The sequence below is a fragment of the Anguilla anguilla genome, chromosome 7 (genome assembly GCF_013347855.1).
Source record: "Anguilla anguilla isolate fAngAng1 chromosome 7, fAngAng1.pri, whole genome shotgun sequence".
In the NCBI taxonomy this organism is placed as follows: domain Eukaryota; kingdom Metazoa; phylum Chordata; class Actinopteri; order Anguilliformes; family Anguillidae; genus Anguilla; species Anguilla anguilla.
The window spans coordinates 12,164,610-12,189,421 of record NC_049207.1 but is presented as its reverse complement, the minus strand read 5'-3'; the positions used below and the strand labels follow the sequence as shown (position 1 = coordinate 12,189,421).

The following is a 24,812-nucleotide window of genomic DNA, read 5'->3' as shown; positions in this document are numbered from 1 at the left end:
GCCGGCGTAGCAAGATGGAGAGAGCGGGCGAGAGAGAGAGATGGGGGGGAGAGCGGGTGGCAGAGGCCGACTTTCGGGGCTTGGGTGTGGGATGGAGGAGTTCCCTTGATCCCCTGAGCGCTGCTGGGCTGATCGCTCTGGTGTGAGAAGCCGCTCCGCTCAGTCAGGCGTCATGTGCAGCGGGGAGGAGATGACGGCACCGGAGACTCTCGTGTTGGCGGGGATTGGCCCACTTTTGGGATTCCCTCTGTCCCTTGACCTGAGTCGCTGCCTGTAATCTGCCCGTAATCAGCAATTAAATGTCTAGGGGGGAAGCCTTAGCGAGACGAGGACGGCACGCCTGACACCTGCAGACAAATGCCTTGTGTCCTGCGTGCGATGGAATGGGAACAGATTTACCCTTCACACGCACAGGGGTATACAGCAGTGGCTGATTTAGACCTCGTTATTTTAATACCCTTGACGTGCATGTTGCCTGAGAGCTGCTCTCACCTCTACAGCCTGTGGAGTATGAGCTCCTAAAACACAGAAGACCAGTGTAGTGCCGTAGTTCTGTTTGTCACCTCAGACACTGGGCCATAATCCAGTATTAATGTTAACAGCATCTTCATTTTTAATGTTGCCTAACCCCATTTTTTGTAATTTGAAAATATGGTGCCTTTTGAAAGAGTAGTTTTTTTTTAATTACTCTTTGATTAGCAATGTTCACATCATGACACTTCCTGCCAATCTTAGATTACTAGGCAAGCCTTTAAATGACCAGAAAGAGAACATGACTGCTTGTAACCATGTGAGTGGGTAGATCAGCAGCTCCACTTTCAGATTACTGCTTGTTACTGGTATGAGTCCCCACATCGTTATGGATAATTACTAGATGTCATGTAGCGTTGCTCGTTATTATACTAGTATAGACCATCACAGATCTAATTGCATGTCAAAATACCCTTTGCTTCTAAAGATAAGTGAGCATTAGTAAGGTGGTAACAGAGGCTCATATGCTTACTTTAGCACCGTTTAAAGAACTATGCTAGCTGTTACCGATTATTCGTTCCAGTTTCATAAACAGAGAAGAAAAATAAGTATGCAATCATATAACCCGTGTTTTAAAAATATGTTTTAAAAGGATGCGCCAGAGTTGTTGAAAATGTGCTCTGATGACTGCAGAGGAAAAGGATGCATGTGTTTGTGTGTACGAGCCCGTATCCATATGTAAATGCACATACTCGCAGTATCTCCCCTTTTCACAGTAAAGAGGTTACAGAAATCAAACACTGTTAACATTTAAAAAGTTACATTAATTTTCTGTTTAGTGTAAACTGCTATCGCACATTTGTGGTTTCCCTCCATATCGTCCTCGACTCATTCAGTTCAACACCATTCTGATTTCCTCCTTAACGTGGATGAACCCCTCACTGCATGTGATGGAGTTTGATATGAAATAGTAGAGAAACGAACACATGGTTTCATTGGATTTATTTTAAGTATTTTCACATTCAACCGGGTCCTGCATTATCACACCAGCACATTGATTAATATAGCAATTTCTGCTGCACACTGTTACTGACATTGTTAATTATATTAGTAGGCTAGTAGCCAACATTGGTGTTAAACACAGCATGACTCCTACAGACGCCCTACACTGCAGACTACCAGCAATGATCGTCAATGTCTTAAACTCTACACATCAAAACACTGAATATCTCTGCCATTGCTGCTCAATGTCCTGTAACTGAAATGCATAAACGCCAGAATTCCTCAGACAAGGTCTATTTGGCAAGGCCAGAAAGGGATTTTTATTTTCTATGAACAACAGTAACGTTTAAAAGGCATTCTTACAGTATGTCAGGAAATAGAGAGGGCACAGAAAGTTTTTCTCACTGATTCAAACTTCAGGAGGAAAAGAGGGCAGAAGAAATAGCCCCGGAAGGTCTTGGCATAGCAGTAGGATGTCAACAAGAAATTTGACATACCTCCTTCCATAATACTGCTGATAACAACGATTAACCAAGTAACTTTTTGCTGACTTTCGCACCAAGCAAACTCCTGGACCTTGAGAAGGCAGCTTAGTTTCAATAATGCTTACTTAACACACAGGGTGATATGACATAAAGTCTAATTCAGTCCTTTGGGCACAGTACAGAATAGCAGACAGACAGATATCTCACTGTAGGCTTCCCTGCTTCAGGGAAAGGGTAAGAACCGGCATAAATATTAATAAAGAGAAGACAGTGCCTGTGGTTAAAAAAAAAAAAAGTATGGCAACGCAAGCTTTGAACTCTCTGAGATGCAAACTCACAACTCTATTTCAGCTTTGGCACAAGGCATACAAACACAGGCTTACTGCAGACTGAATTATCAGGAACTAGCTGTGACAGATGGAACTAATGTAAAACTTGTCCTACGTGTATGAAAAGTACTGCACTAATTTGGTTTGAGAACAGCAGACTTACTGTATGACATTCAACCCTGCCTGACTGCCAATGCATTAGAGTGAAATCTTCCAGTAGTGTAGGGGTCTTCACAGGTTCAGGATGAAGACAGATATCATATAGAAATAATAGCGTGCACATACACATGCATACACCATAACATCAATGTTAAAAATACTAAAACCGACATGAATAAATAAAAACAAAATCATGTATGACTTGTAGAAAACTAAAACTGACTGCCATCCATTTGGCACATCGTACTTTATCTAGCGCTCTGTAAATGATCAATTCCAAATGGAGATATATTTCCAGAATGAGAAAAAGAAGTTGCCTAGCAACCTTGAAAGACCCCATACTGAGCATTCATTTCATTTCCAACAGTTTCTGGTTTCCTCAATGTTCTTGAGCTGGTTAACTGGGTTCGCTCAATTAAGAAAATGTCTGCAGTTTTCCTCCTCATCACTCCGACTCGGTGTCACTGGAGGAACGCATCTCCACAGCAACTCTGCCACCCGTCCTGCCCCACCATTTCAGTCGCTTATATACAGCATCGAAGACGGACACAGTGCAGTGCGCAAAAAGTACAGTCCACCTCCCTAACGCCATAGCACAGCTGGTTGACCTTCCCACAAAGCTCACAAAAACTGTTGTGTAGTGTGCCAGCAGGAGGAGGCTGCGACCCAGTTGCTTCCAATATCTGATAAGCAGATTAACCCTTGAGTCATGTCCCCCCATTATGGATGTAACCCTACTTTCTATAAATCCAGACAGAAGAAGGAAGAATAAGAGGCGACCGTTTTCAATAGTGATGTCAGCATGCACAGTTCGCACACGGTTTTCGTTTTTCAGCGTTCATTTCTTTCAGACAGTCTCTAAGAAAATCTTCGCTGACGAAAGATTTGAGGGATTTAACGACGCGCCCTTATGCTCGCGCAGGTCGGATGAGTCCAATAGCGATTGAGCAGTTTTGTTTCCGGGATATTTGGTGATGTGGCCACATTCAGAAAGCAGGGCGAAGAATAATAAATAAAAAGGAAACCCACGTATCAGCGGAGTACACATAAAGGTTAGTCTCTTGCACCTTCACTTTACTGCATATCGAACTATGCGTCGCATGTACGAATAGCTGTCATTTACAGAAAAACACAGCATGCCATTGTTTTTAAATTGGCAATTTAGCTAGCCAAGTTAGCCAGTAAGCTAGGTAGCTGGGTTTAAAAGGCATCGTTAAGCTTGGTGCTTCAAATGAAAAGATAGCCAGCCCTCCGCGCGCACTTACAATATCATCTCGATTAGAAACTTTCGTCGAGGCATGAAGGACGATGTTCGCTCTTAAAGCTTTTTCATTTAAGACATTTAGATTTGGTCTAGAAATTAATCCACCGATTTGATGTTTGCTGTTCTGTGGACTGCGCGAAATGACGCAGTCGCAGTCTTGTCTAAATGTGGTTCGGAAAAGTTCGGTGCTGTCCGGGCGAACTCGAACCGAGGTGGTTTCGTCGTCGACAGTTATTGAATGCTTTGGGAGGGTCATCTTACCGAGAAGCAAGCTTGTTGTTTATTCTTTAACGGTTTATTTAAATGTGTGCTTGTGGGGGCAGCCTTACTCTTCATCCACAATAACGTTTAAAATAATTAAAGCAAAATACTTTTTCAATGCATTCTTTTATTGTGTATTTTTAACAGCTTGTTGTGCAAATTCTCTTCTACGTCGGTTCACAAGCAGTTCTCCAGTGAATTTTGTTTTAGATCAACAGGAAGTGAAGGGCAATAATATACTCCCTGGCGACTAAACAGCCCCTCTTTTGCCAGATCAAATTACAGTGGCCCTGACCTGTAACTAATGGTTTAACCTCTGTCACAGTTTGCCACAATGTCTACTGATTAACGTGTTTCTGAATGTCAACAACTACTCAAACGGCATGAATTACTTGTTGAAGGCCTTGCAGTTTTCCGGTTTCTATGTGAATGTGACAACCCTGTTGCACCATCAGATTTTTATGCATTTGATTTATAAATTGCTTAAAACATGCCGATGGTTTTGCGCCAACAGGGCGGCGATGTTCACTCGACTGGCCCAGGGAGTGAACTCTGTCCTTCAGGAATTATCTGGGGAGGAGAGCCATGATGGAAGCTCCCCGGTAAGCTGGTCCTACGGGTCACATGACTCACCCACACGGCAGTGGATCACACTGCAAACGTGCCCAAATAAATCTTATGTACACTTTAACAAACTGTTCTCTGGTTCTCTGCTTAGAGGCATGTCGCAACAACATTTAGTGAATGGACACCTCATCTTATAACTGTCAGTGCTAAGTGCTTTGCATGCATACTTATGAGTGTATGTACATACTTAATATACGTAATATAGTTATGTACATGCATGTATGCGTAGAGGTGTTTGATGGCGGTACAGAAGTCCTGAATCTGGCCTCTGTCTGTGCTCCGCAGTCCCAGGATGTTGTGGCCCCTGAGGCCCCCGCGGAGGCCACTGCCGTGGCGGAGGAGGACACCCTGGAGAGGCTGGCCCACACCGAGCAGCTGGTGGTCCAGCTGAAAGAGATGATCAGAGAGAGGGACAGCCAGCTGGCCAGCACTCAGAGACAGCTGAAGGTGTAGTGAGTGCAAGAGATAATGAGGAGGGGTGCATAGTAATATCAGAGTCATTATTGGAATTGGCTAATAATAGTCTAAATTGTACTTATTGATTTCAGCCCAGGGCTAAAATTATTGCCAACACGTTGGGTGGATAAGATGGTGCAACATATACAGTATGTGCCAGGGAGGCACGTATACAACGATGTTGTAAATTTAGTGAAAATATCATGCAAGTTTCTCACTCATAGGTAAAGTTATAGTAGCCCTCTAGGCACACGCTCTCCGCTTAATAATAAAATAAGCATGGTGATATATTTTGTTTTACAAATTAAGTTTGTTGCAATACATTTAGTCGATGTCTCTGCTCATCTTCTTTATCCACCTACAATGTCCTTATTGTGCATCCACAGTAATAATAATAATCATGATAATAATAATGTATTTAGGCTATATAGTGCCTTTGACAACCTCACTGTGCTTTACTACAGACAAAGTAGTGGGCTGGCCTCAGTAACCACTTACTGTATGTGTCGCCCCCGCCTGGGACATGGCAACCATTTTGCCTACTAATTTGGTTACTAATTTAGCCAGGCTTTCACCAAAGATGGTTTCTACCCAGGTTCCTCTAAGCAAATTGCACGTGAACAATAGTGTAATGTTGTGTAATAAAATGTGTGCATGTATGTGTCTGTCTGTCTTACAGGAAGAGAAGGAGGCCGGTGACGTTCGTTTGACCAAACTCAAGCTGCAAGCTAAGGCTCGCATGGCTGCACTCACCAAACAGATTGCAGAGCTTAAGGGACAGGAGGTGGCTGGCAGCACCCAGGTGAGAGTAGCGGAAATGCATGCATTTTTACTGTGCATTTACTGTGTACCTGTATGTGTTATGAATTAAGGAAATGTAGCCTTTGACGAAATAACATCAGTATTTTTATCAAGATATTTATTTATACTTAGGAGCACAGTTTTTTTTTTAAAGTTCTTACACAGCAAAAAAAATTGTATTTTTAAAAATTAATGGTCATTTATTGTGTAGCAAATACCAGTGCAATTTTGATAAACCAGTGAGAGAAGAGAGTGGGATTGTGAAATGTAAGTGTCAAATGTTGCCTTTGTAAAGCTGCATTGTTCTCTGATCGAACAGAAACACTATTTATCCCTCATGCGCTCTGGCTTTGGGTGAGGTCACTTCCTGTAATTTTAGTCCATAGCTCTACTACATGGCGATGTACCCCTGGGGCCAGTTGCAAAGTTACAGTTGTCTGTTTGACAGGTCTTCTCAGATGAGGTCTTGTTGTTTTCCAGTGTTTAGGCACCTGGTCTGTGTCAGGCTTGTGAACTTTTTCTTCCTCATCATTCTCTTTTATCTGTTTTTGTCTGTGTCCTAAAGAGTCCTGATAGCTCCCTCACCATGGCACCTGGTATGGAGGAGGAGCTCCAGCAGCTTAAGCTCCGCCTCCAGGAGGAGGAGTCTGTGTCGAGGACCCTTCGGGAGCAGCTGGAGGCGTCCGAGCAGCGCCTGCGGGAAAAGGAGGAGGGACACGCAGAACAGGTGTCTAAAGCTTGCCATCCCGACTTTTGTGGGTTTTCCTGAAGAAAGCTTCCATGTTTGAGTTTCGAAAGATGTGCGAGCGTGAACGGAGTGTGCTGCTTCCCCACAGGTACGGGTCCTGCAGGCGGTGGTGTGTGAGAAGGACGTGCGCTTTCAGGAGCAGATCCAGAAACATGAGGAGGAGCTGCTGAAAGTCACTACACAGGCCCAAAATGACACTGAGCTGCAACAGGTACACACTTGTGCAAACATACACACACACACACACACACATTCACTGGTAAAAATGGCTAGTTGACCTCCACCCTTCTGGTCTTCCTCTACGCAGGCCCTTGGAGCAGCCCAGCGGCGGACTGAGGAGCTGGAAGAGATGGTGCGATCACGCTCTCAGGTCGTGGAGATGCTGCAGCAGGAGCTCAACAGCGCAGACCAGCAGAAGCAGGTATAGAGATACTGCCTAGCTTCCACACTGTCTGACCCTGTGTGGCTGTGGAGGGACTGAGTGTCCCTTACTGGAAGTACAATGAGAGACAGAATTTCAGACACAAGACCAGAGTCATCCTGTTATTTCTTTTTCTCCACCACTCCCCCTGTCTTTCTCTCTCTCCCAACCTCTGTGCAGATCCTCACGTCTCAGTTCCGGCAGATGGAGCAGGAGCTGACAGAGGCTAGGAGGCAGGCAGAGGAGCAGCTGACGGAGGCTAGGAGGCAGGTGGAGGAGCAGATGACTGAGGCTAGGAGGCAGGTGGAGGAGCAGCTGATGGAGGCTAGGAGGCAGGTGGAGGAGGAGAGGCAGCAGTGGGTCCAGGAGGCCGACAGTGCCAGGGCAGAGCTGGCCTCGCTGAGGGAGAGGCTGGAGGCCGCGGCGAGCGGCAGGGAAGAAGGGCTGAGGGAGAAGAGCGAAGCGGAGGCTGATATCCAGGCGGAGCTGGCGGCGCTCAGGGAGAGGCTGGAGGCTGCAGACAGGGAGAAGGAGGAGGCGGTGCGGAGCCTGGAGGCCGCAGACAGGGAGAAGGAGGAGGCGGTGCGGAGCCTGGAGGCCGCAGACAGGGAGAAGGAGGAGGCGGTGCGGAGCCTGGAGGCCGCAGACAGGGAGAAGGAGGAGGCGGTGCGGAGCCTGGAGGCCGCAGACAGGGAGAAGGAGGAGGCGGTGCGGAGCCTGGAGGCCGAGGCCCAGGAGCGAGCAGCGGAGCTGGCCGCCCTCAGGGACGGGCTCCAGGCGGCGGAGAGAGAGAGGAGCGACGGAGAGCGCAGGGAGGGAGAGGTGGTGGCCCGGATGGAGGCGGAGCTGACCGCCCTGAGAGGGAGGCTGGAGGCCGTGGAGAGGGAGAGGGAGGAGGGGGCGCAGAGCGAGGGGGAGACCATGGCCCGGATGGAGGCGGAGCTGGTCGCGCTGAGGGACAGGCTGGAGACGGAGGGGGAGCGGAAGCGGCCGGCAGAGGCCATGGCGGAGCTGTGGAAGGGGCTGCGCGCCCTGGCAGGGGGGGAGGCGGACGCGGAGGGGGAGGGGGAGGAGCCCTGTGTCCCCAGCGACCCCGCCCTCTGTGTGGAGGCGCTGCGGGCTCTGGAGGAGCGGCTGAGGAGCCTGAGGGCGGAGTGGCAGGAGAGCGAGGATCGCTGCGGCCAGATCAGCCTGGCTATGGAGGCACTGCAGGGTAAGGGGCTCGGCACGCTAACAGAGGCTTGCTAAACGCAAAAATACTTTTTAAAGTAGTGAACATGTTATTTAGGCAACAGTCACCGCACAGATAGATAAATCCTCCAGTGCTTAAAAGTAATGCAGGCATGTAAGGATCTAGCCATTCAGCAAGCTTGTTTCTGTTGAACTGCTGTATTTAATTGGGTTACAATGAAGCCAATGTATAGAAAGCTGTTTTAACTCGTTCATCAGGTGAGCTGAACAAGAGTGTTGCTGAAGGGGAGGAGTCGGTTGCCAGGATACAACAGCTGGAGCTGCAAATCATCTCACTGAAGGTGAGATAAGGGGCCACAAGTTGAATGTTTAGGCTTGTTAAGTTTCTGAGTTGTTCATTTTAACAGGTTTCATTTTTATTAAGTTATTAAGTGTATGTCCTTGTACCTCTTAGCCTGACTATGTGTGTATGTGTGCCTGTGTGTGGGTTAATGTTTTCTTGATCTGCTGCAGACTTCACACCCTTAATTCTGATCTGCAGCTGCAGCTTACCTGACAAACCGCTTGACCCAACACTGTCCATTCAATTAAAACATGGGAGTCCATGGGAGTGTTTTATCTTCAGAAGTGAAAATGGATGACTCTCTCTTTTCCAGGTTGCTGGCAGTTCGCAGGCCTTGGCAGCGACTGGCTCACTCTTGGAGGATCCCGTGGCTGCTGAGGAAGGTGAGGTGCACTGCCAATCAGATGGCATGTTTACACCATCTTGGATTCACCATTGCCTCTACAAAGCACGGTTGATTTAAATGACCTCCATAAGAACACACGATAACAAGAATAGGCCTTTCAGCCCATCTACAATTTACCTACAAAATAGAGACTAGCAGCTGGTGCCTCTGCCTGCAGTACATGAATTGCCAAGCTAATCCACATATTAACCTTAACCTCATTTCCACGTGTGCCCCCTTGCTCTCCACAGACAGAACTCAACCTCACAAATCTGTTGTCATTCACTAAATTGAGCCATTTTATGAACAGATAAACCTTTATCAAATCCCTCCCATAGTCTCTTTTTTCTAAGGTGCCGTGTCTCTGGGCAGCTTAGAAAAACCAGACAGGCAAACCTCCTTCAGTCAACCATTGTCTTCCCTCTAAACGAGCCTGTCTTCCTGGTTCTGTGGGTTTAAATGCTGTGCTAGATTAAAGGTCCAGGCGCTGCTGTGGAACGCGTATAACGCTCTTGTTGATGCCACTTGTTTATGACGCTCTTGTTGACGCTGCGCCTCCTCCTCCACACACACAGGCATTATTGGTATTCTGCACAGCTTGTTCAACTGGTTTTTTTCCCGGAACGTTTCTAAAGAATATATTTGAAAATCAGTCAAACTCCTGCATCGTCAAAGCACTATGTATTTTTCGATGATTATTTGAAACCTGAGTGAAGTCATCAGTTGTCCTGGTATGCAATAAAAGACCCTCTATAACAGGGGTCCTCAATCTGATCCAGAAAAGGCCGGTGTGGGTGCAGGCTTTCGTTCCAACCAAGCAGTTACACACCAGATTCCACTAATCAAACACTAATCTTTGCTAAGGACCTTTATTAGTAGAATCAGGTGTGTAACTGCTTGGTTGGAATGAAAGCCTGCACCCACACCGGCCCTTTCTGGATTGAGGACCCCTACCCTAAAAGCAAGTCACATAGAGGTCTGTGTATCATATGTTGAGGAAATGCTGTCATAGTCCTTGGTAAGGAACAAAGGAAAGGTAACTGCTGTACTCCTCCCATTTCACAAACAGGCGTAGCATAGAATAAATGTCACTCATAATAGGAGGAACCCACAACTCCAATAGCAACAGTAGCCAGACTGTGATTACCCTGTGTGCCTGGGATGATTTAGGATTTTATGATTTAGGATTAATGATGATGGTTTCTTAATAGGTCTACTTTGTTCAATTTCAACTATGGATGCATTATATGATTTTTATAAATGTTATCACAAGTTATCAATTTCACTCTGCTTTTTGACTGTATGATATGTTTATTTTTTTATTTCCATATAAATGTATATTAGTGTTTTTATTGTGTAGAATTACTTACTTTTACATACATTTTATATTCTGACGTGTGACAGCTTTGGAAATATTCTCACTGGTTTTACCTCTTAATGAAGCACCACTGAATTCAGTTTAATTGCAAATTAAAGAATATTAAACTGCAGATTAAAGCAGTTGATGACTGATCCAGATATTTTAATTGATTAGGAAACACAGTTTTCATGGCTTAAAATCAACAAGGTGTTATGCAAACTTTATGATTGCCCCAGACTTGTCTGAGCTGTGGCTGCTGTATTCAAGTATGTGAATAAAATATGAATCCCCCACAGAGTACTTGCACCATGATGTGAAGTGTCAAATTGGAATACAGAATTGTTCAATTATCAATTTTTTCTTCTCAGGAATGGCCAGGCCAGCCCCAGATAGCCAAACCCATACGGAGAAGGTATGCATCAAAATAAGATAAATGTTAAGTCTCGTCATTCAATGTTTACAAACATTTCCCCATACTGGAAGGCCATTGTTCTGTTAAGTTATTTGGATAAAATTAAATTTCAACTAAACCATGCATTCTTAATGGTTTTAATGTGAGTGATGATCTGTAGGGAAAAGGCGTAAAAATCTGGTTTTATAACCTCTCTTTCATCCTCTGATTTGTTTTCAGGAAATGGGAGGAGAGCATGACTCAAACAGTGCACCGTTGCTAGACAATGCTCAGATGATGGCTTTGAAGCGTCAGCTTTCAGAGAAGGAAGAGGAGCTGGCTGCCCTGCGCAGACGTCTTGCGTTCACCGAAGAGCAGAGCTGGGGTAGCGAGAATCCACCAGAGGGCAGCACTGAGCACAGCCAAGAGGGCACTGCAGGCACTCTGGACAGAGTTTCAGTTCTGATCGATATCCCGGAGGACACAGAAGCAGAGGATGAGACCATTGTAGCTGAAGACAGCTCATTCCTGTCGGCTGCTGGCGATACAGAGGGCAGCCCAGAGCTCATTAGCCTACAGCCTGAGTCTGCAGAGGAGAGGGAGACGAAGGGGCCGGCCTCCGATGAGATGGTGACCAGCAGTGACTCTGACGCAGCCCCAAGCAGCTGGACGCTCCTGGAAGCTGTCAACCAAGAGGGTGGACAGGAGTGGCCCTCCTTGATGCAGGACTTCGGCCAGCTGCACCTGCAGTCCTGGGAGGAAGCCGGCGATGAGCAGACCGCATCCACCGTCTGCTCCGTACGGGCAGATTCATCCTCCGTCGTCATCCGCGAAAGCGTCGAGGTGCACATCACCCAGGAGGGGGCCACGCTGCATGGAGGGGATTCAGGCCCTGGCCAGGCCTTCGCTCAACTCCTGGCGGAGGAGCTACAGAGGCGGTACAGTGAGCTCCTGGCAGAGCTCCAGAGCCTGAGAGAAACAGCCTCAAGTTCACAGAGGAGGACAGAGGCCCTTGAAGAGGAGCTGATGGAGCTTCAGGCAGCTAAGGAGCTGGCAGAAGCTCAGGCATTAGAGCGGGAGGAGGCACTGAAGGCAGCCACAGCGGAGCTGCAGGAGGAGGCCCAGCGGAGGAGCTCTGCAGTGGAGAGCCAGAGTGTTGAAGGCAGGGTCCTTGAGGAGCAACTTGCCAGTCTGAGTGTGGAGGCCTCCTCCAAAGACCAGAAGATCCAGGCACTCCAGATGGACCTGGACAAAGCCCAGCACAGCCTCTCAGAGCAGGAGGGCCAGGCCAGGATGCTGAGCGCTATGCTGGAAGAAAAGGAGCTGGCCTCCATGGAGCTTGAACACAAGCTTAGCGATGTTGAGTGCCGGCTGCAGGAAGTCTCCGAGGCCGTTACTACTGCTGAAGCGGCTCTCAGCGAGCGGTCCGCCGAGGTGCGGGACCTGCAGCTGCGTCTCTCGCAGAAGGAGCAGGAGGTGGTGGAACTCGGCGAGGTCATGACCGACAAGCTGCAGCAGGCCGGAGAGGAGAAGCTTGTGATTAGCAGCGAGGTGAAGAAATTGAAAGAGCAAATGGTGGATCTGGAGAAGGTGTGGGAAGAGCAGCAGAAAGAGAAAGAGAGTCCCACAGAGGAGACCGAGGAGCTGGTGAGTCTAAGGAAAGGTAAAGAAGAGCTCAGTGCCCAGTTAGCCACTTCAAAGAAAGAGGGAGAACAAATGAAGAGGAAGCTGCAGGCAGCCCTGGTGCAGCGCAAAGAGCTTCTTAGAAAAGTTCAGGAGTTCGAGAAAGAAGCAGGAAAAAGGAAAGAACAAGATGGAGAAGCTGAGCAAAAATCATTTACAGAGGTTCCAGAGGCAGAACATGAAATGGAGAAAGAAAGGATGAAGGGGGATATTCTTCGACTGGAAGCTGTGCTGGAGGAAGCCAGGGAGACCTTAAAAACAAGAGAAAATGCCTTGGAGATGATGGAACAGAGGATGGCCCAGCAGGATCAAGCCTTGGCGGAGGCACTGGTAGTTAACCAGAGGCTTAATGAGGAGGCAGCGAATAGCCCGCTCCAAGTTCCAGACGAGGAGCAGGTGCAGAGGGAGACTGATGAGAGAGCGGCATTGCAGTCCCAGCTGGCCTCTCTGAAAACAGAGCATGAAGCCCTGCAGAAAAAGCTGCAGGAAGCCCAGGAAAATCGGAAGGACACCATCCGCAAGGGTAAAGAGAAGGACCGGCACTTCCGCGAGCAGCTGAAACAGCAGAAGGAGGAGCACAACGGGCTCCTGGAGCGCTTTGAGGAGCAGGGACGGGAGAGGGACAGGCTCCTGGGACAGCTCAGTGAGCTGGAAGAACTGAAGGGACAGAAGGAGGTGAGCGGAAAGAGAGAAGAAAAGGAAGAGGATGAGAAAGAGGAGGCAGAAGCCCCCAGTGTAGAGAAGCTAGAAAGACCTGGGGGCGATTGGGGCCAGGAGGACTGGGTGGATTTTGCAGCACCAGAGCCAGACTCAGAGCCCCTGCAGGAGAAAGACGATACCATCTCCAGTGCCGAACATACGGTACTGCCACTTTCAGCAGCTCTTGCAGATGAGTCCGCCCTTAAAGCACTTCGGGAGGAAATGGAGGCCGAGCAAGCCTCACGTCAAGAGCTGGAGACACGACTGGCGGACAGCCAGACCTGCCTGTCGCTGAAGGAGGCTGAGCTCCTAGCGATGCGTAAGGAGCTACAGGACCTGAGGGAAAAGGAGAAGCAGATCGATGTCCTCTCAGAGGAAATGGAGATCCTGAGGGAGAAGTGGCAGCAAGCGGAATCTCTGGCAGAGGCCTTGAGGGCAGAGATAGAGGCGCAGGAGAGAAACACAGGGCCAGATTCCCCTGTTAGCCTCCTGCAGGCTGAGGTGCAAGAGTTTAAGCAGTTCCTGAGCAGCAAGAACGAGGAAATCATGGAGCTGAGCTGTCAGCTGAACGAGCAGAACTCCCTCCTCCAGGGAGTACAGGTGACTGTTTTGGAGAAGGATCAGCTGATCGCTTCCCTGCAGGAAGACTTGAAAGCGGAGCGTGAGAAGAATCAGAGACTGGAGACCGAGGTACCGCAGCAGCAGGAAGAGGAGAACGCGGCGAACAGCGCCAAATTCCAGCAGCTCCAGCGCAAGTTGCAGGCGGCACTCATCTCCCGTAAGGAAGTCCTGAAGGAGAGCAAGACACTGAAGGAGGAACTGGCCTCTGCGCAGACGGTCGTGGCTGAACTGCAGCAGAGGCTGGAGGCTGGAGAGGCGGAGCTGGAGAAGCTGAGAGGGGAGAGGGAGAAGCTTATCGAGGAGGTGGACCGAGCCTTGCTGGAGAACCAGAGTCTGGGAGCCTCATGCGAGAGCTTCAAGCTTGCAATGGAAGGGGTGCTGAAGGAGAAGGAGGCGTGTGAGCGGGAGGCTTCACAGTCGAAGGAGCAGGCCGCAATGACCTGCCAAGAATGGGAGGAAAAGGTGCAGGGGATGAAGGAGGAGTACGAGACGCTGCTGAGGTCCTATGAGAATGTCAGCGACGAGGCGGAGCGCGTGCGGCGGGTTCTTGAAGCTGCCCGCCAGGAGCGACAGGAGCTGATGACCAGGGCCAGGGCCCACGAGGCGGCCAGGCAGCAGGCTGAGCGGCAGGCCGAGGAAGCTCAGAGAGAGGTGGAAACTGTTAAGGAAAAGATGAGGAAATTTGCCAAGGCTAAACAGCAGAAGATCATGGACCTGGAGGAGGAGAACGAGAGGTTGCGGGAGGCAGAGGAGGGGAAAGGTGATGGAGGTGAAAGGAGAGAGCACAGGAGGCAGAAAGAGGAGCTGGCAAGAACTAAGGAGGAGCTTGAGATGCTGAAAGCTGATTTGGAAGCTGTGAGGGCCCAAAGAGACTCACTTGAGCAGGAAGCGACAGAGCTGAGAGAGCAGCTGTCCCAGGAGCTGGAGAAACCAAACACTCAGCCCCAGGATACAAGCCCCATTCCTGTTTCTTTGGTGGAGGAAGCTGTCATTGCCCAGCAGTCTAGCTTGACTTTGACTCAAACAAACCAGGAACTAAATGAGGTCCAATCACAGGACCTTGAGCAAGCAGATCAGATGGAAGCGCCTGAAGAAGTTCCACCAGAACCAGATGCAGTAGAGGATGCAACAGAAGCAGGACCCTCTAAGCACCCACTGGAACAATCACAGGATAAAGTGCAAGAAGCTGAGGCTGCCCTTCATGCAGAGAGGGAATCGAGGCTGGAGCGTGAGGCCGAGCTGAGTGCTAGCCTGTCCTCTCTGGAGCAGCAGCTGCAGGCAGCCAAGGAGAGGGAGGAGAACCTTAATGCGGAGAGGGAATCAAGGCGGGAGCGTGAGGCTGAGCTGACTGCAAGGCTGTCCTCTCTAGAGCAGCAGCTGAAGGCGGCTGAGGAGAAGGAAGAGAGCCTGAGAGAGGAGGCAAATCGAAAAGGGGCCCAGTTGGAGGAGGTCCAGGCCCGCTTGGAGGCGGAGAAGGACGACTTGGAGGAGCGTTTGATGAATCAGCTGGCCCAACTCAACGGCAGCATTGCCGGCTACCAGCAGGAGGCAGCAGACAGCAGAGAGCGCCTCACGGAGCTGCAGCGAGAGGTGGAGAGGCTGGAGAGGGAGCGGGCGGAGCTGGAGGCTGTAGCCGAGAGCGAGAAGGAGCGGTCGGCCCGTCTGGAGGAGGACAAGAGGCAAGCCCAGAGGGAGAGGGCGGAAGCAGAGGCGGAGACAGGGAAGCAGAGGGAGCTGGAGCAGAAGCTGAAGTCGGCCCAGAGGGGAAAGGAGGGCAGCCAGAGCCATGCCCGCCAGCTGGAGGAGCTGCTGCGGGAGAAACAGCTGGAGGTGCGGCAGATGCAGAGGGACTGCATCCAGTACCAGGAGCGAATCAGCGAACTGGACAAGGAGTCCAAGGCCCTGCAGCTGGGCAAGAACGAGGCCTGCCGTGAGCTGGAGGCCGCCCGCCTGGAGACCACAAAGACTATGGAAGCGATGAAGAAAGTGGAAGAGGAGCTGTCCCTTTGCAGAACGAGGCTGGATGAGGCGCAGAAGGAGGTGGGGCAAGCACGGCAGGAGCAGAGCGCCTCTGCGGAGAGGGCTCTGCAGCGCGAGGCCCAGAGCAAGGCGGAGGCGGAGCGGACGCTGGACGAAGTGAGGCTGCGACTGGGTGCGGAGCTGAAGCAGGCCGAGCTGAGGCTCGAGGAGGCCTACAGGGAGCTCGAGCGAGAGGAGGGAGCGACCCAGGAGGCCCGAAAGCTGGCGGCCGTCAGGGAGAAGCAGGCTCAGGAGATGCAGGGCCGGCTGGACGAATCGCTGGCGCGACTGGCCGCCTTCTCGCGCTCCATGTCGTCCCTGCAGGACGACCGGGACCGCGTGCTGGACGAGGCGCGGCAGTGGGAGAGCCGTTTCCATAGCACCCTCCAGGGGAAGGAGGCAGATGTTCAGGAGGCGGAGATGCGTGTGCGGGACCTTACGGAGCAGCTGCAGAAAGAGACGGCCCAGAAAGAGGATCTGCAGGTCACACTGGAAAGGTGAGAACTAATTGCATGTATATTTATGTATTTATATTATGTATGTATGTATGTATGTATGTATGTATTATTTTTGTTTATGTGAGCGGGTGTCAGTGTATAGTGAAATTTGACCCTTGATCATTGGTTTAGGCTGCAGAAAGCAGAGGAAGAGTGGCAGCGAAAGTGGGACGAAGAGGAGAAAAGGCACGGAGAGAGCCAGGCCGCTCTGGAGAAGGAGCGTGGGGAGCTGAAGGACGCCCTGTCGCAGGCGGAGAGCTCCCTGGCCCAGACGCGGGCTCAGCTGGCCTCCCTGGAGACGGAGGCGGAGGGGCTTCGGCACCGGGCCCAGGCGCTGGAGGAGGCGGTGGGGGAGCTGCAGCGGGGGGCGGAGAAGGCCCGGGCGGAGCTGAGGGACAGGGAGGCGGAGGAGAGGAGGCTGGGGCTCTGTCTGGAGCAGCTGGAGACGGACCTGCGCTCCTCCAAGGGCCTGACCGAGGCCCTGCAGGTGGAGCTTGGGGAGAAGGAGAGGCGAGAGGTGGAGCTTCTCGGAGAAAAGGAACAGGCTGTCGCACAGGTAATGGCTCTCTCTGACTGTGGTATTGATTTGACTGAAAGACTTGAGGTTTTGACTGTGATTGATTTATACGGCTGAGGTCTTGAATATGATTTGTCCAAATGGTGGAGGTGGTGTGATTGGTCTGAATGAATGAGGAGCTCAGTGATTAGTATGGTGTATGTTTTATCTCCAGGCGGCTGAGGAGGCCAGGCGGGAGGCAGACGGGAGGGCACGGGAGGCAGAGAAAGAGGTGGAGGAGAGGAGAGAGGAGGTGCGGGGCTTGGAGGAGAGGGTGAGCAAAGCGGAGGGGGAGAGCAGTCACAGCAAGGCCCGTCTGGACGCCTTCACCAAGGCCATGGGCTCCCTGCAGGATGACCGTGACCGGGTGCTTACCCAATACAAACAGCTGGAGGAGCGCCACCTGCAGGTAAGAGGAATTATTATACCTTCATGAATAATTTTGCACTTGTGTGTTTTCCAGCCCAATCCAATGCTGTTCCTTAAAAATGACTCCATTCATCCTAATTACAGCTATTTCTGTTGAGTTTGCAAAAGTTCAGCTCTCATATCCTAAAAAAGATGAGTCATTAGCGACTTTTTTGCTAAATTACAAACTGATTCAGTGAAATTGGTAGCATTAGTTGATTCAGGCCTAGACTTACTTATGATTGGAGTCTCATCCAAGTGAACACATTCCGTTCAGTATGTCGTTTCTGTGACATGTATTATCAAGCCTAATCTCTTAAATCATGCCTCCTCTTCCTCAGGTGATGATGGAGAAGGACGCGCTGATCCAGGAGGCGGCAGGGGAGAACAACAGCCTGAAGGAGGAGCTGCGGGGCCTGCTGGTGCAGAGGGACGACCTGAACGCCGAGAAGGCCAAGCTGTCGGCCCAGCTGCACGGCTACAGGAACGAGCTGACCCAGGTGCTCAGCATGAAGGACTCCCAGCACAAGCAGCTGCTGGCCGGACAGGCTCAGCGCATCGCCGCCCTGGAGCAGGAGAAGCAGCAGGTGGAGGCCCAACTGAGGGCCGTGCAGCGGGAGAGGGAGGAGCCGGGCGGCCGGGAGGTGGCGGTGGAGAGGGAGACGCTGAGCCGGGCCGCCGCGGACGGGGCAGGGGCGGGGGCGGAGGTGGAGGAGCTGAGGGAGCAGCTGCAGGCGGCGCAGGAGCAGGTGGCTTCCCTGGAGGAGAGCCTGCGCTCGCTGAGGGTGGGCGAGGACGCCCGGGTGAAGGAGCTGAGCGAGCTGCGCTGGGAGGGCGGGGTGCTGCGCACGGAGACGGAGACGGCGGAGGAGCGGGTGGCGGAGCTGGCCCGGGACCTGGTGGAGCTGGAGCAGAAGCTGCTGGCCGAGCGGGAGGAGGCGGCCCAGATCCGGGCGCAGAACAAGGCCTTCGGGCAGGCCATGGCGTCCCTGCAGGACTCCCGAGACCAGGCCATCAACGAGGTGGAGGAGCTGCGCCTCCGCCTGGAGGAGATGAGCAGGACGGGAGCGCAGCCTGCAGCCTCGCCGGCGCCCCCTGCTGGCTCCACCGGCGAAGTGTGGGCGCTGAAGAACGCGCTGTCGGCCCTGCAGAACGACAGGGAGAGGCTGGTGAGGGGCGGCGGCTTCTGTGTGTCATTCATAGTGTGGTGCTCATTGGAGTGATTTCACTCAGGGTGTTAAAAGGAAAAGAGGCCACTGGTCTCAAACACATATCTCAAGTACTCCAGATCACATCAATCTTTTATTTTATTTACTCATGAAGATTTTTTACACTCAGACCCTCTTCAGAACACTTGTTCATCAAATGTTGACTTGTGGACAAGAAAAATTGAAGTGTGTTCACAAGGGTAAGAGTAGTTTATGATTAATGTTCCTATTACTTTTTACCTGAACTCACTGAAGGCCCAATCCATCATTGTTCTTTTTCCCCAAAGTGAACATTGCACACAAAGCGTAGTTTATATAGATGTGAAGTGTGAAGATTTGTGATGTAAGCCTGTCATGCACACCGGCCCTTTCCTCCAGCTGGAGCAGCTGCAGATCCAGAGGACTGAGCTGTCCCGGGTGGGCCAGGGAGGGGAGGAGCTGGCCAGGGTCACCCGGGAACTGGAGGAAGAGAGGAGGAACGCCAAAGAGAGGGAGGAGAGGCTGGAGAAGGACAGGCAGGAGCTGGAGACACTCAGGTGAGGCGGTGCTCTGCACAGCAGAAGCCCTGTGATGTGTGAGCCCGTTAGTTTCATGCTAATTAAATATTTTTGTGGAGAACACAAGTAGTAAGCAACCCAAACTGCTTCACAGAATTAGCAATCTTTGTGCCATAGTAGTTAGTCAGCAGTAGTTTTTAAATCCACACTGATGACAGATTAGCATGCAATACCTACATAGGCTGTGTTAGCTTTATACCACAATGGCAACCCGAAAAGGGCCATAACAGATTGAATTTGCAGCATAAAATGACCAATGACAGATGCTCAATGCTTAATTACAGCTTAGTTGATACATCACCGCATAGACAAGCTATTACAATCAAAATTACCCAATTCAAAGCACCTGATGTGTGTGTGTGTCTGCGCAAGTTTGTGTGTAACCTATAGTATGTACAGAACATTTGCATGCAGGATACATACACAAGTTAAGCTGATGCCCTATACTTGTGTGGGCACGTATTGTACATGCATGCATAGAGATATGGTGCAGTATTTACATTGCTTATATTTGACTTAGTCAGTTTAAACAGAAGGATGTTTGCTGAAGCAGTTTAGTTTCAGGAGTGCTCTAAGCTCCATACTTACAGCAGAGCTCCACGTGGGAGTGGGCCTGGCCTGGTGCTGTACCCACTGTGTCTGTGACTAACATGCGGATCACTCTCTCCCCCGTGTCTGGCAGGCAGGAGAGGGCGGACTGGCAGGCCCAGGCAGAGCTCCTCAAGCGGCAGACCCTGGCCACCCTCTCCGACCGGGACCAGGAGGTCCGGCAGCTCAGCGCCATGCTGGAGGAGGCCCGGGCGCTCCCGCCCAAAGTCCAGGCGGAGCAGTACCAGAGAGAGGTGAGGAGGCCGGTGACAGCAGTGCGAAAAGGGGGGTGCGGAGAGTGCATTACGTCATCACTGTCCAGGCTCCGTGGAACTCCCCCTGATGTGTTGTGTGTGGGGGCTCAGTTAAGGGGGTTATCTTTCAGTAGCCTGAATTCTACTTCCTAGATTCCTAATTGTAAACATCTCCCTTGCTGTTAATGTCAAAACCAGTCAGATTTCATTAGCTCCATTGAACTCTTGATGCATTCGTCGTGACACTATTGATGATGGGTTAATTGGAATGTAGACACTGATTGTGCTGTACCTCACCAATGTGTTCAGTGTTTCGTAACACAAACAGTAATCTCTGCTTGCTGCTTGAGCCCAACGATGACTGCCTGTGGTTATTTGAATTTTTACTTTTTTTTTTTTCATTTGCACAGGCACCGCTGGGGACAGGCCTTTCTGCTGAGCACCAGGTCCTGCAGGCAGAAAGCGGGCAGCTGAGCAGCCAGGCAGAGGACCCTCTGCAGCAACTCCAGTTGAAGGAAGTGAAGATCACAGAGCTAACCGGAAAGGTAGCAACTGTTATTTAATTTTCTCCGTCTCTACCTCTGCTGATGTGCGGTGAGCTTTCTGGTACACAATGGCTGCTACACATTGGTGATGTTGGGAGATGAGCTTCCTCCTTCTCTGTAAAGTGCTTTGAGGTCCCGGACAGCGCTATTTAAATGCATTTTCTTGATTATGGGCTGTGTTGCTGTGTAAGATGCTCCTGTGCTAGTGGCTGATATTGGCTGTTTCACTGTGAGGATCCATGATCCCGGAAGGTTTCAGCATGGAGTCCTGTATTTCAGTCCCTGATCTCCCGCTCTAACACTGTGTGGTCCTGTCGCACGCCCCCTCTGTGCCCCCCCCCCCCCCCCCCATGCTGTTCCTACACTGCTGCTCTCTCACTAACGCTGCTTCTGTTTGCTGTGCCTTTCTCTCCCCCTCCCTCTCTGGTTCATAACCGTCCGCTTCACCTGCATCTGCATCACCTGTGTTCTCACTGTCACCTGATTCGCTGTTTTCTGTCTCGTGACGTGTCCCGCTTGTTTTCCAAAAACATCCTTTCCTCCCATCTGTCATCTCTCTTCTCTCCCTCCCTCTCCTTTCCTCTTTCTCCTTCCCTCTTTCCCTCTGTCTCTGTGGTGTGATGTGTTGGGTGGCTCAGCCCCCTCTCCCTCCCTCTCCCCAGCTGTCTCAGGTGTTTGAAGAGAAGCGCTCGCTGGCCGCCCAGCTCATGAGCCGCTCTCAGAGGCTGGACGAGTCCCAGAGTCGCTGCAGTGCCCTCCAGAGGCAGCTTCAGGAACTGCAGGAGGACAAAAGCAAGGTTGACACTTAATGGGATTTTCTTGCACTCATTGTGTTGTGCTATTTTTCAGTCCAATTTCAGATTGCTGTTTTCAGACTATTGTTTGTAAAACCAGCTCATCTAAAGTATGGAGTTTGCTTATGGAAGCAGGTGAAAATATGTTGTGGAAAACCAGGTATTCAGTTGTACCCCTCCTTCCCCTTTTATTTTCCAGGGTAGCCCCGAAATGGACAGTGCCCCTGGGGCCCCCCAGGAGCGCAGCAGCTCCACAGAGAGCGAGGCATACAGGTCAGAGGTCAAGGAGCTGCAGCGCAGGTATCAGTGAGCATCACACTCATACGCATGCTCACTCATTCTCACAAACACATTCTCTCATAGGCTCTTACACACTTACTCTCCTGGGCACACACACACACACACACTCACACTCTCAAAGCCTCATCTCACACACAGATACTCTCATAGGCTCTCACACTCACTCACACACACACACACACACACACACACACACACACACTCACACTCTCATAGGCTCTCTCACACATACGCACATAGATTATCTCTATTACACACATACTCGCGTTCTAAAAGCCAAAATATCACATACACACATACTGACACTATTTCTACTGCTTAAATTCTTCACAGCTTCAGAGCTGTCTAATGAAGATGGCATTTCTGACAGCAACATTTCTGTAATTATTTCTGTGAAATGTTGAAAGAGTGAGAGAATAAACGCAGTGACCACCACTTCTCTCTTACAGATTGGATGAGGAACTGGAAAACAGGCAAGCTATGGAGGAGCAGTTATTGGCCACACAGGATCGTCTGAAGAGGTGCTGCCGGATGTTCTTTGTTTTGCAGTATTATGATTGAATCTTGTATATAACCATAATTCTGCCGCTCTCTTTGTTTGTCCATCTGTGTGTGATTTAGCTTTCATGCCATGCTAGCGGCTGGTTTTTTATGACAGGTGACTTATTGATACCTTTGCCTTGGTGAACTCTGTGAAGGAGTGTCTTCCTGTATTGGGGAGGATAGGTGTATTTACACAATGCAATGTAAGGTTCTGATAGTCCTTCCTTGTTTAGTGTTTTGTATCTCCGTCGCCCCATGTTACTTTTCTGTCCCCGGATTTGAACCATACAAGGAATGGGTTTTCTGCCATTGTTCCTAATTTCACAGCCTCACAAGTAGAATAAATTTACCTTTGGGGAGAGGTTGAGCACCGCAGATGGAGTTGACCTGCTAGGCTGGTTCCAAAACAATGCACCAATTCACCAATTCATCTGTTTGAACAAATGTGCAAATACGTGTCCATATTCTCTGACATCGCCATTTTGCATCTTCCAGGCACACACTGGGCGCGTGGCAGTCTGAGCAAGAGGGGAGTTTCTCAGAAACCGCTGTCCTCATCGAGCCACCAGAGGGCACTGTGACGCGGGTGAGTTTGACACGCCTCCTCCCTGCTCCATGGCTCATATAAAAACTGTCCAATTTCATCAATGCATCACTGGGGGATGTTTTAAGAGCTGTGAAGCCTCAGCTCCTGTCCTTACGAGGATAGGAATATGATTCATGCGGTGGTTGCCCTCTTAAACTTAAAAGTGCCCTAAAGTACTTACGGGCAAATAACGAGTAACTGATACTTTCAGTCTCTTGTGTTTGTCTTCATCCCTTCCTTAGCATGTGACTCCACTCCATCTCCCTCAGTCTCTGATGAAATATCTTTTCATTTACTTCTCTTACATCTATAATATATTATTTTATAGTACAGTAAGAAAAGATGAGAAATTAGAAGTATAACAATTTCCACTGGCAAGGAAAACAATATGCAAATAGAAAATGTCTCTTCCACTCTACCTCACTTTCTTTTTCTCTCTCCCTACCCTTCCTATGCCATTTTCCTCTTTGCCTTTCACTTGCTCTCTCTCTAGCTGTCCTTCTTTCTCAAGCTCTTCTTCTCACTGATATTTCAATTCTGCTAGTGATACTTTATTGCCCCAGTGGCACTGATCTACTCAAATGCCAAAGCAGACATTTTAGTGAAAAGGGAAACAAAAATGTGTGTGGATGTATGCAAGGTAGATATAATGATATTGTAACAAAACAGAAATGTAGAAGTAAAACGTTTGGCATTCGCCTGAGCTCCGTCTGTCTGTGTGTCTCAGTCTCGGAATAGCGGTCCAGGACTGAGCCGGATGCTTCGGGCCACTTTCTGCTCCCGCCAGCGCACCCCCCTGCTGGCCTCCGTCTACCTGCTGACCGTGCACGTCCTGCTGCTGCTGTGCATGGGAGGGTACCTGTGAGAGCCCCGCGGGCGCCTGCTGATGACGTCATTTCAAAAGCGCCCTGGGCGTGATCGCATCACGCGTTCCTGGATGCAGCACGAAACAAAAGCGTTGTCTTAGCCTAGACATTCCCCCCCCAAAGCAAAACAGGTTCACGCACTACAGTGTCCACCACCGTCATCAACATGACCTGTGTTCAAGTCCCTTGTGCCATGTGATGGAACCTGGTTTGCTATAAGAACTGCTTCTGCCTGCCCCCAGTGCTCTGTTCACTTGGCTTCCCCTGGGAAACTGAACACTTCAACAGATACACACTTCCTGTTTAGAAGGTTTCACTTTAACTGCAAACTGTATAAATATTTTATGCCACGGCTAATCCCCCACGCCCTACAGCGGTGTCTGAAAGGTTTTGGTTGTGGAAAAGGGTGACACTGCACAGAAGATGGCTTGTGATTTTATGAGATTCACTGTTTGTCCTGGGGGCTTTGGAGGCTACGGTTAAGCTTATATTCCTCTGTCACTCTGTCTTTCATCTTGAAATGGAATTGGGAGTAAAGGGAGAATTCTAATCAACTACATTCCAGCATTCCAGTAGATCTTTAGCTGCTTTTACTGTATTATTAAAATATTTGTTTTAAACAACACTGTCTTGAGAATGTAGATCAGCTCACTGGACTCAGTGTGTGAACATGTGACTGTATGAACAGTGCGTTTATGTATATATGTGCGTGCACGTGTGCGTGCGTGTGTGCGAGCGTGCACGTGGTGAGGGGCACCCCTGTGGGTTGTATGCTCCTCACCCGTATCACACACAGGTCAGGATCCTTGCTACACCTCGCTGTCTTTGCTCTGTGAAAGCCTAGAGCAGTGCCTCTGACATTTATTTTAATGCATCAGTGTTACTGCTTCAATTCCAATGGGGTCCTCCACCTTGCCAGCAAATGGATATCCCCATATTAATAATAATAATAATAATAATAATTTTTTCTTCTTCCTCCTCCTCTTCAGCAGATGCTTTGGTCTAAGTCGTGCATAGTCTGTTACTGTACAGTTGCTTAACCGCCATTCCCCACCACTGCCTGTGGCTTCTGAGATTTCCCTGGAATTTCCTCATTTCGCATTTACTTCCATCCCATCACCCCCTGTCAACACACCAGGCTCCTGATCCATCATACTGTAAATGAACATTGTTTAGGAGAGCTGTACGGTTATGATTATGAGCAGAAACATGATTCAGAGCTGTTGGTCTGCTGTGCACAGTACAGTGTGTATTCTTCTGTATCTCTGTATAATCGGTGTAAAAATAATAACACTATTCTTTCATATTCTTTACCCTGTCGTCTTGCTGAGTTATTTTTTAAATAAAGTCTACAATTTATGGGAAGATTAATCATGATGCTGTGATTTTGTTGA

The 24,812-nt window shown here is 49.8% G+C and overlaps 1 protein-coding gene across 7 annotated transcripts; it reads left to right on the top strand.

The window, feature by feature from the left end:
• Positions 1-3,175: 3,175 nt before the first annotated feature.
• golgb1 (golgin B1) lies at positions 3,176-24,789 on the top strand. 7 transcript variants are annotated; one of them, XM_035426429.1, is made up of 24 exons: positions 3,176-3,498; positions 4,486-4,573; positions 4,884-5,045; positions 5,734-5,856; positions 6,421-6,582; positions 6,692-6,814; positions 6,911-7,024; positions 7,205-7,537; positions 7,706-8,237; positions 8,474-8,556; positions 8,872-8,941; positions 10,672-10,715; positions 10,935-16,213; positions 16,346-16,769; positions 16,945-17,178; positions 17,519-18,346; positions 18,764-18,921; positions 19,625-19,784; positions 20,195-20,329; positions 20,968-21,126; positions 21,323-21,423; positions 21,873-21,944; positions 22,462-22,552; positions 23,280-24,789. In XM_035426429.1, exons 2-24 carry the CDS (start codon positions 4,493-4,495, stop codon positions 23,415-23,417), a joined length of 9,606 nt encoding a protein of 3,201 aa, XP_035282320.1. In that variant the 5' UTR covers positions 3,176-3,498; positions 4,486-4,492; the 3' UTR covers positions 23,418-24,789. The 7 variants fall into 7 exon arrangements, with proteins under 7 accessions (XP_035282320.1, XP_035282317.1, XP_035282319.1 ...); XM_035426426.1 differs by having other exon boundaries at positions 7,580-8,237; XM_035426428.1 differs by having other exon boundaries at positions 7,205-7,663; positions 7,748-8,237.
• The last annotated feature ends 23 nt before the right edge of the window (positions 24,790-24,812 follow it).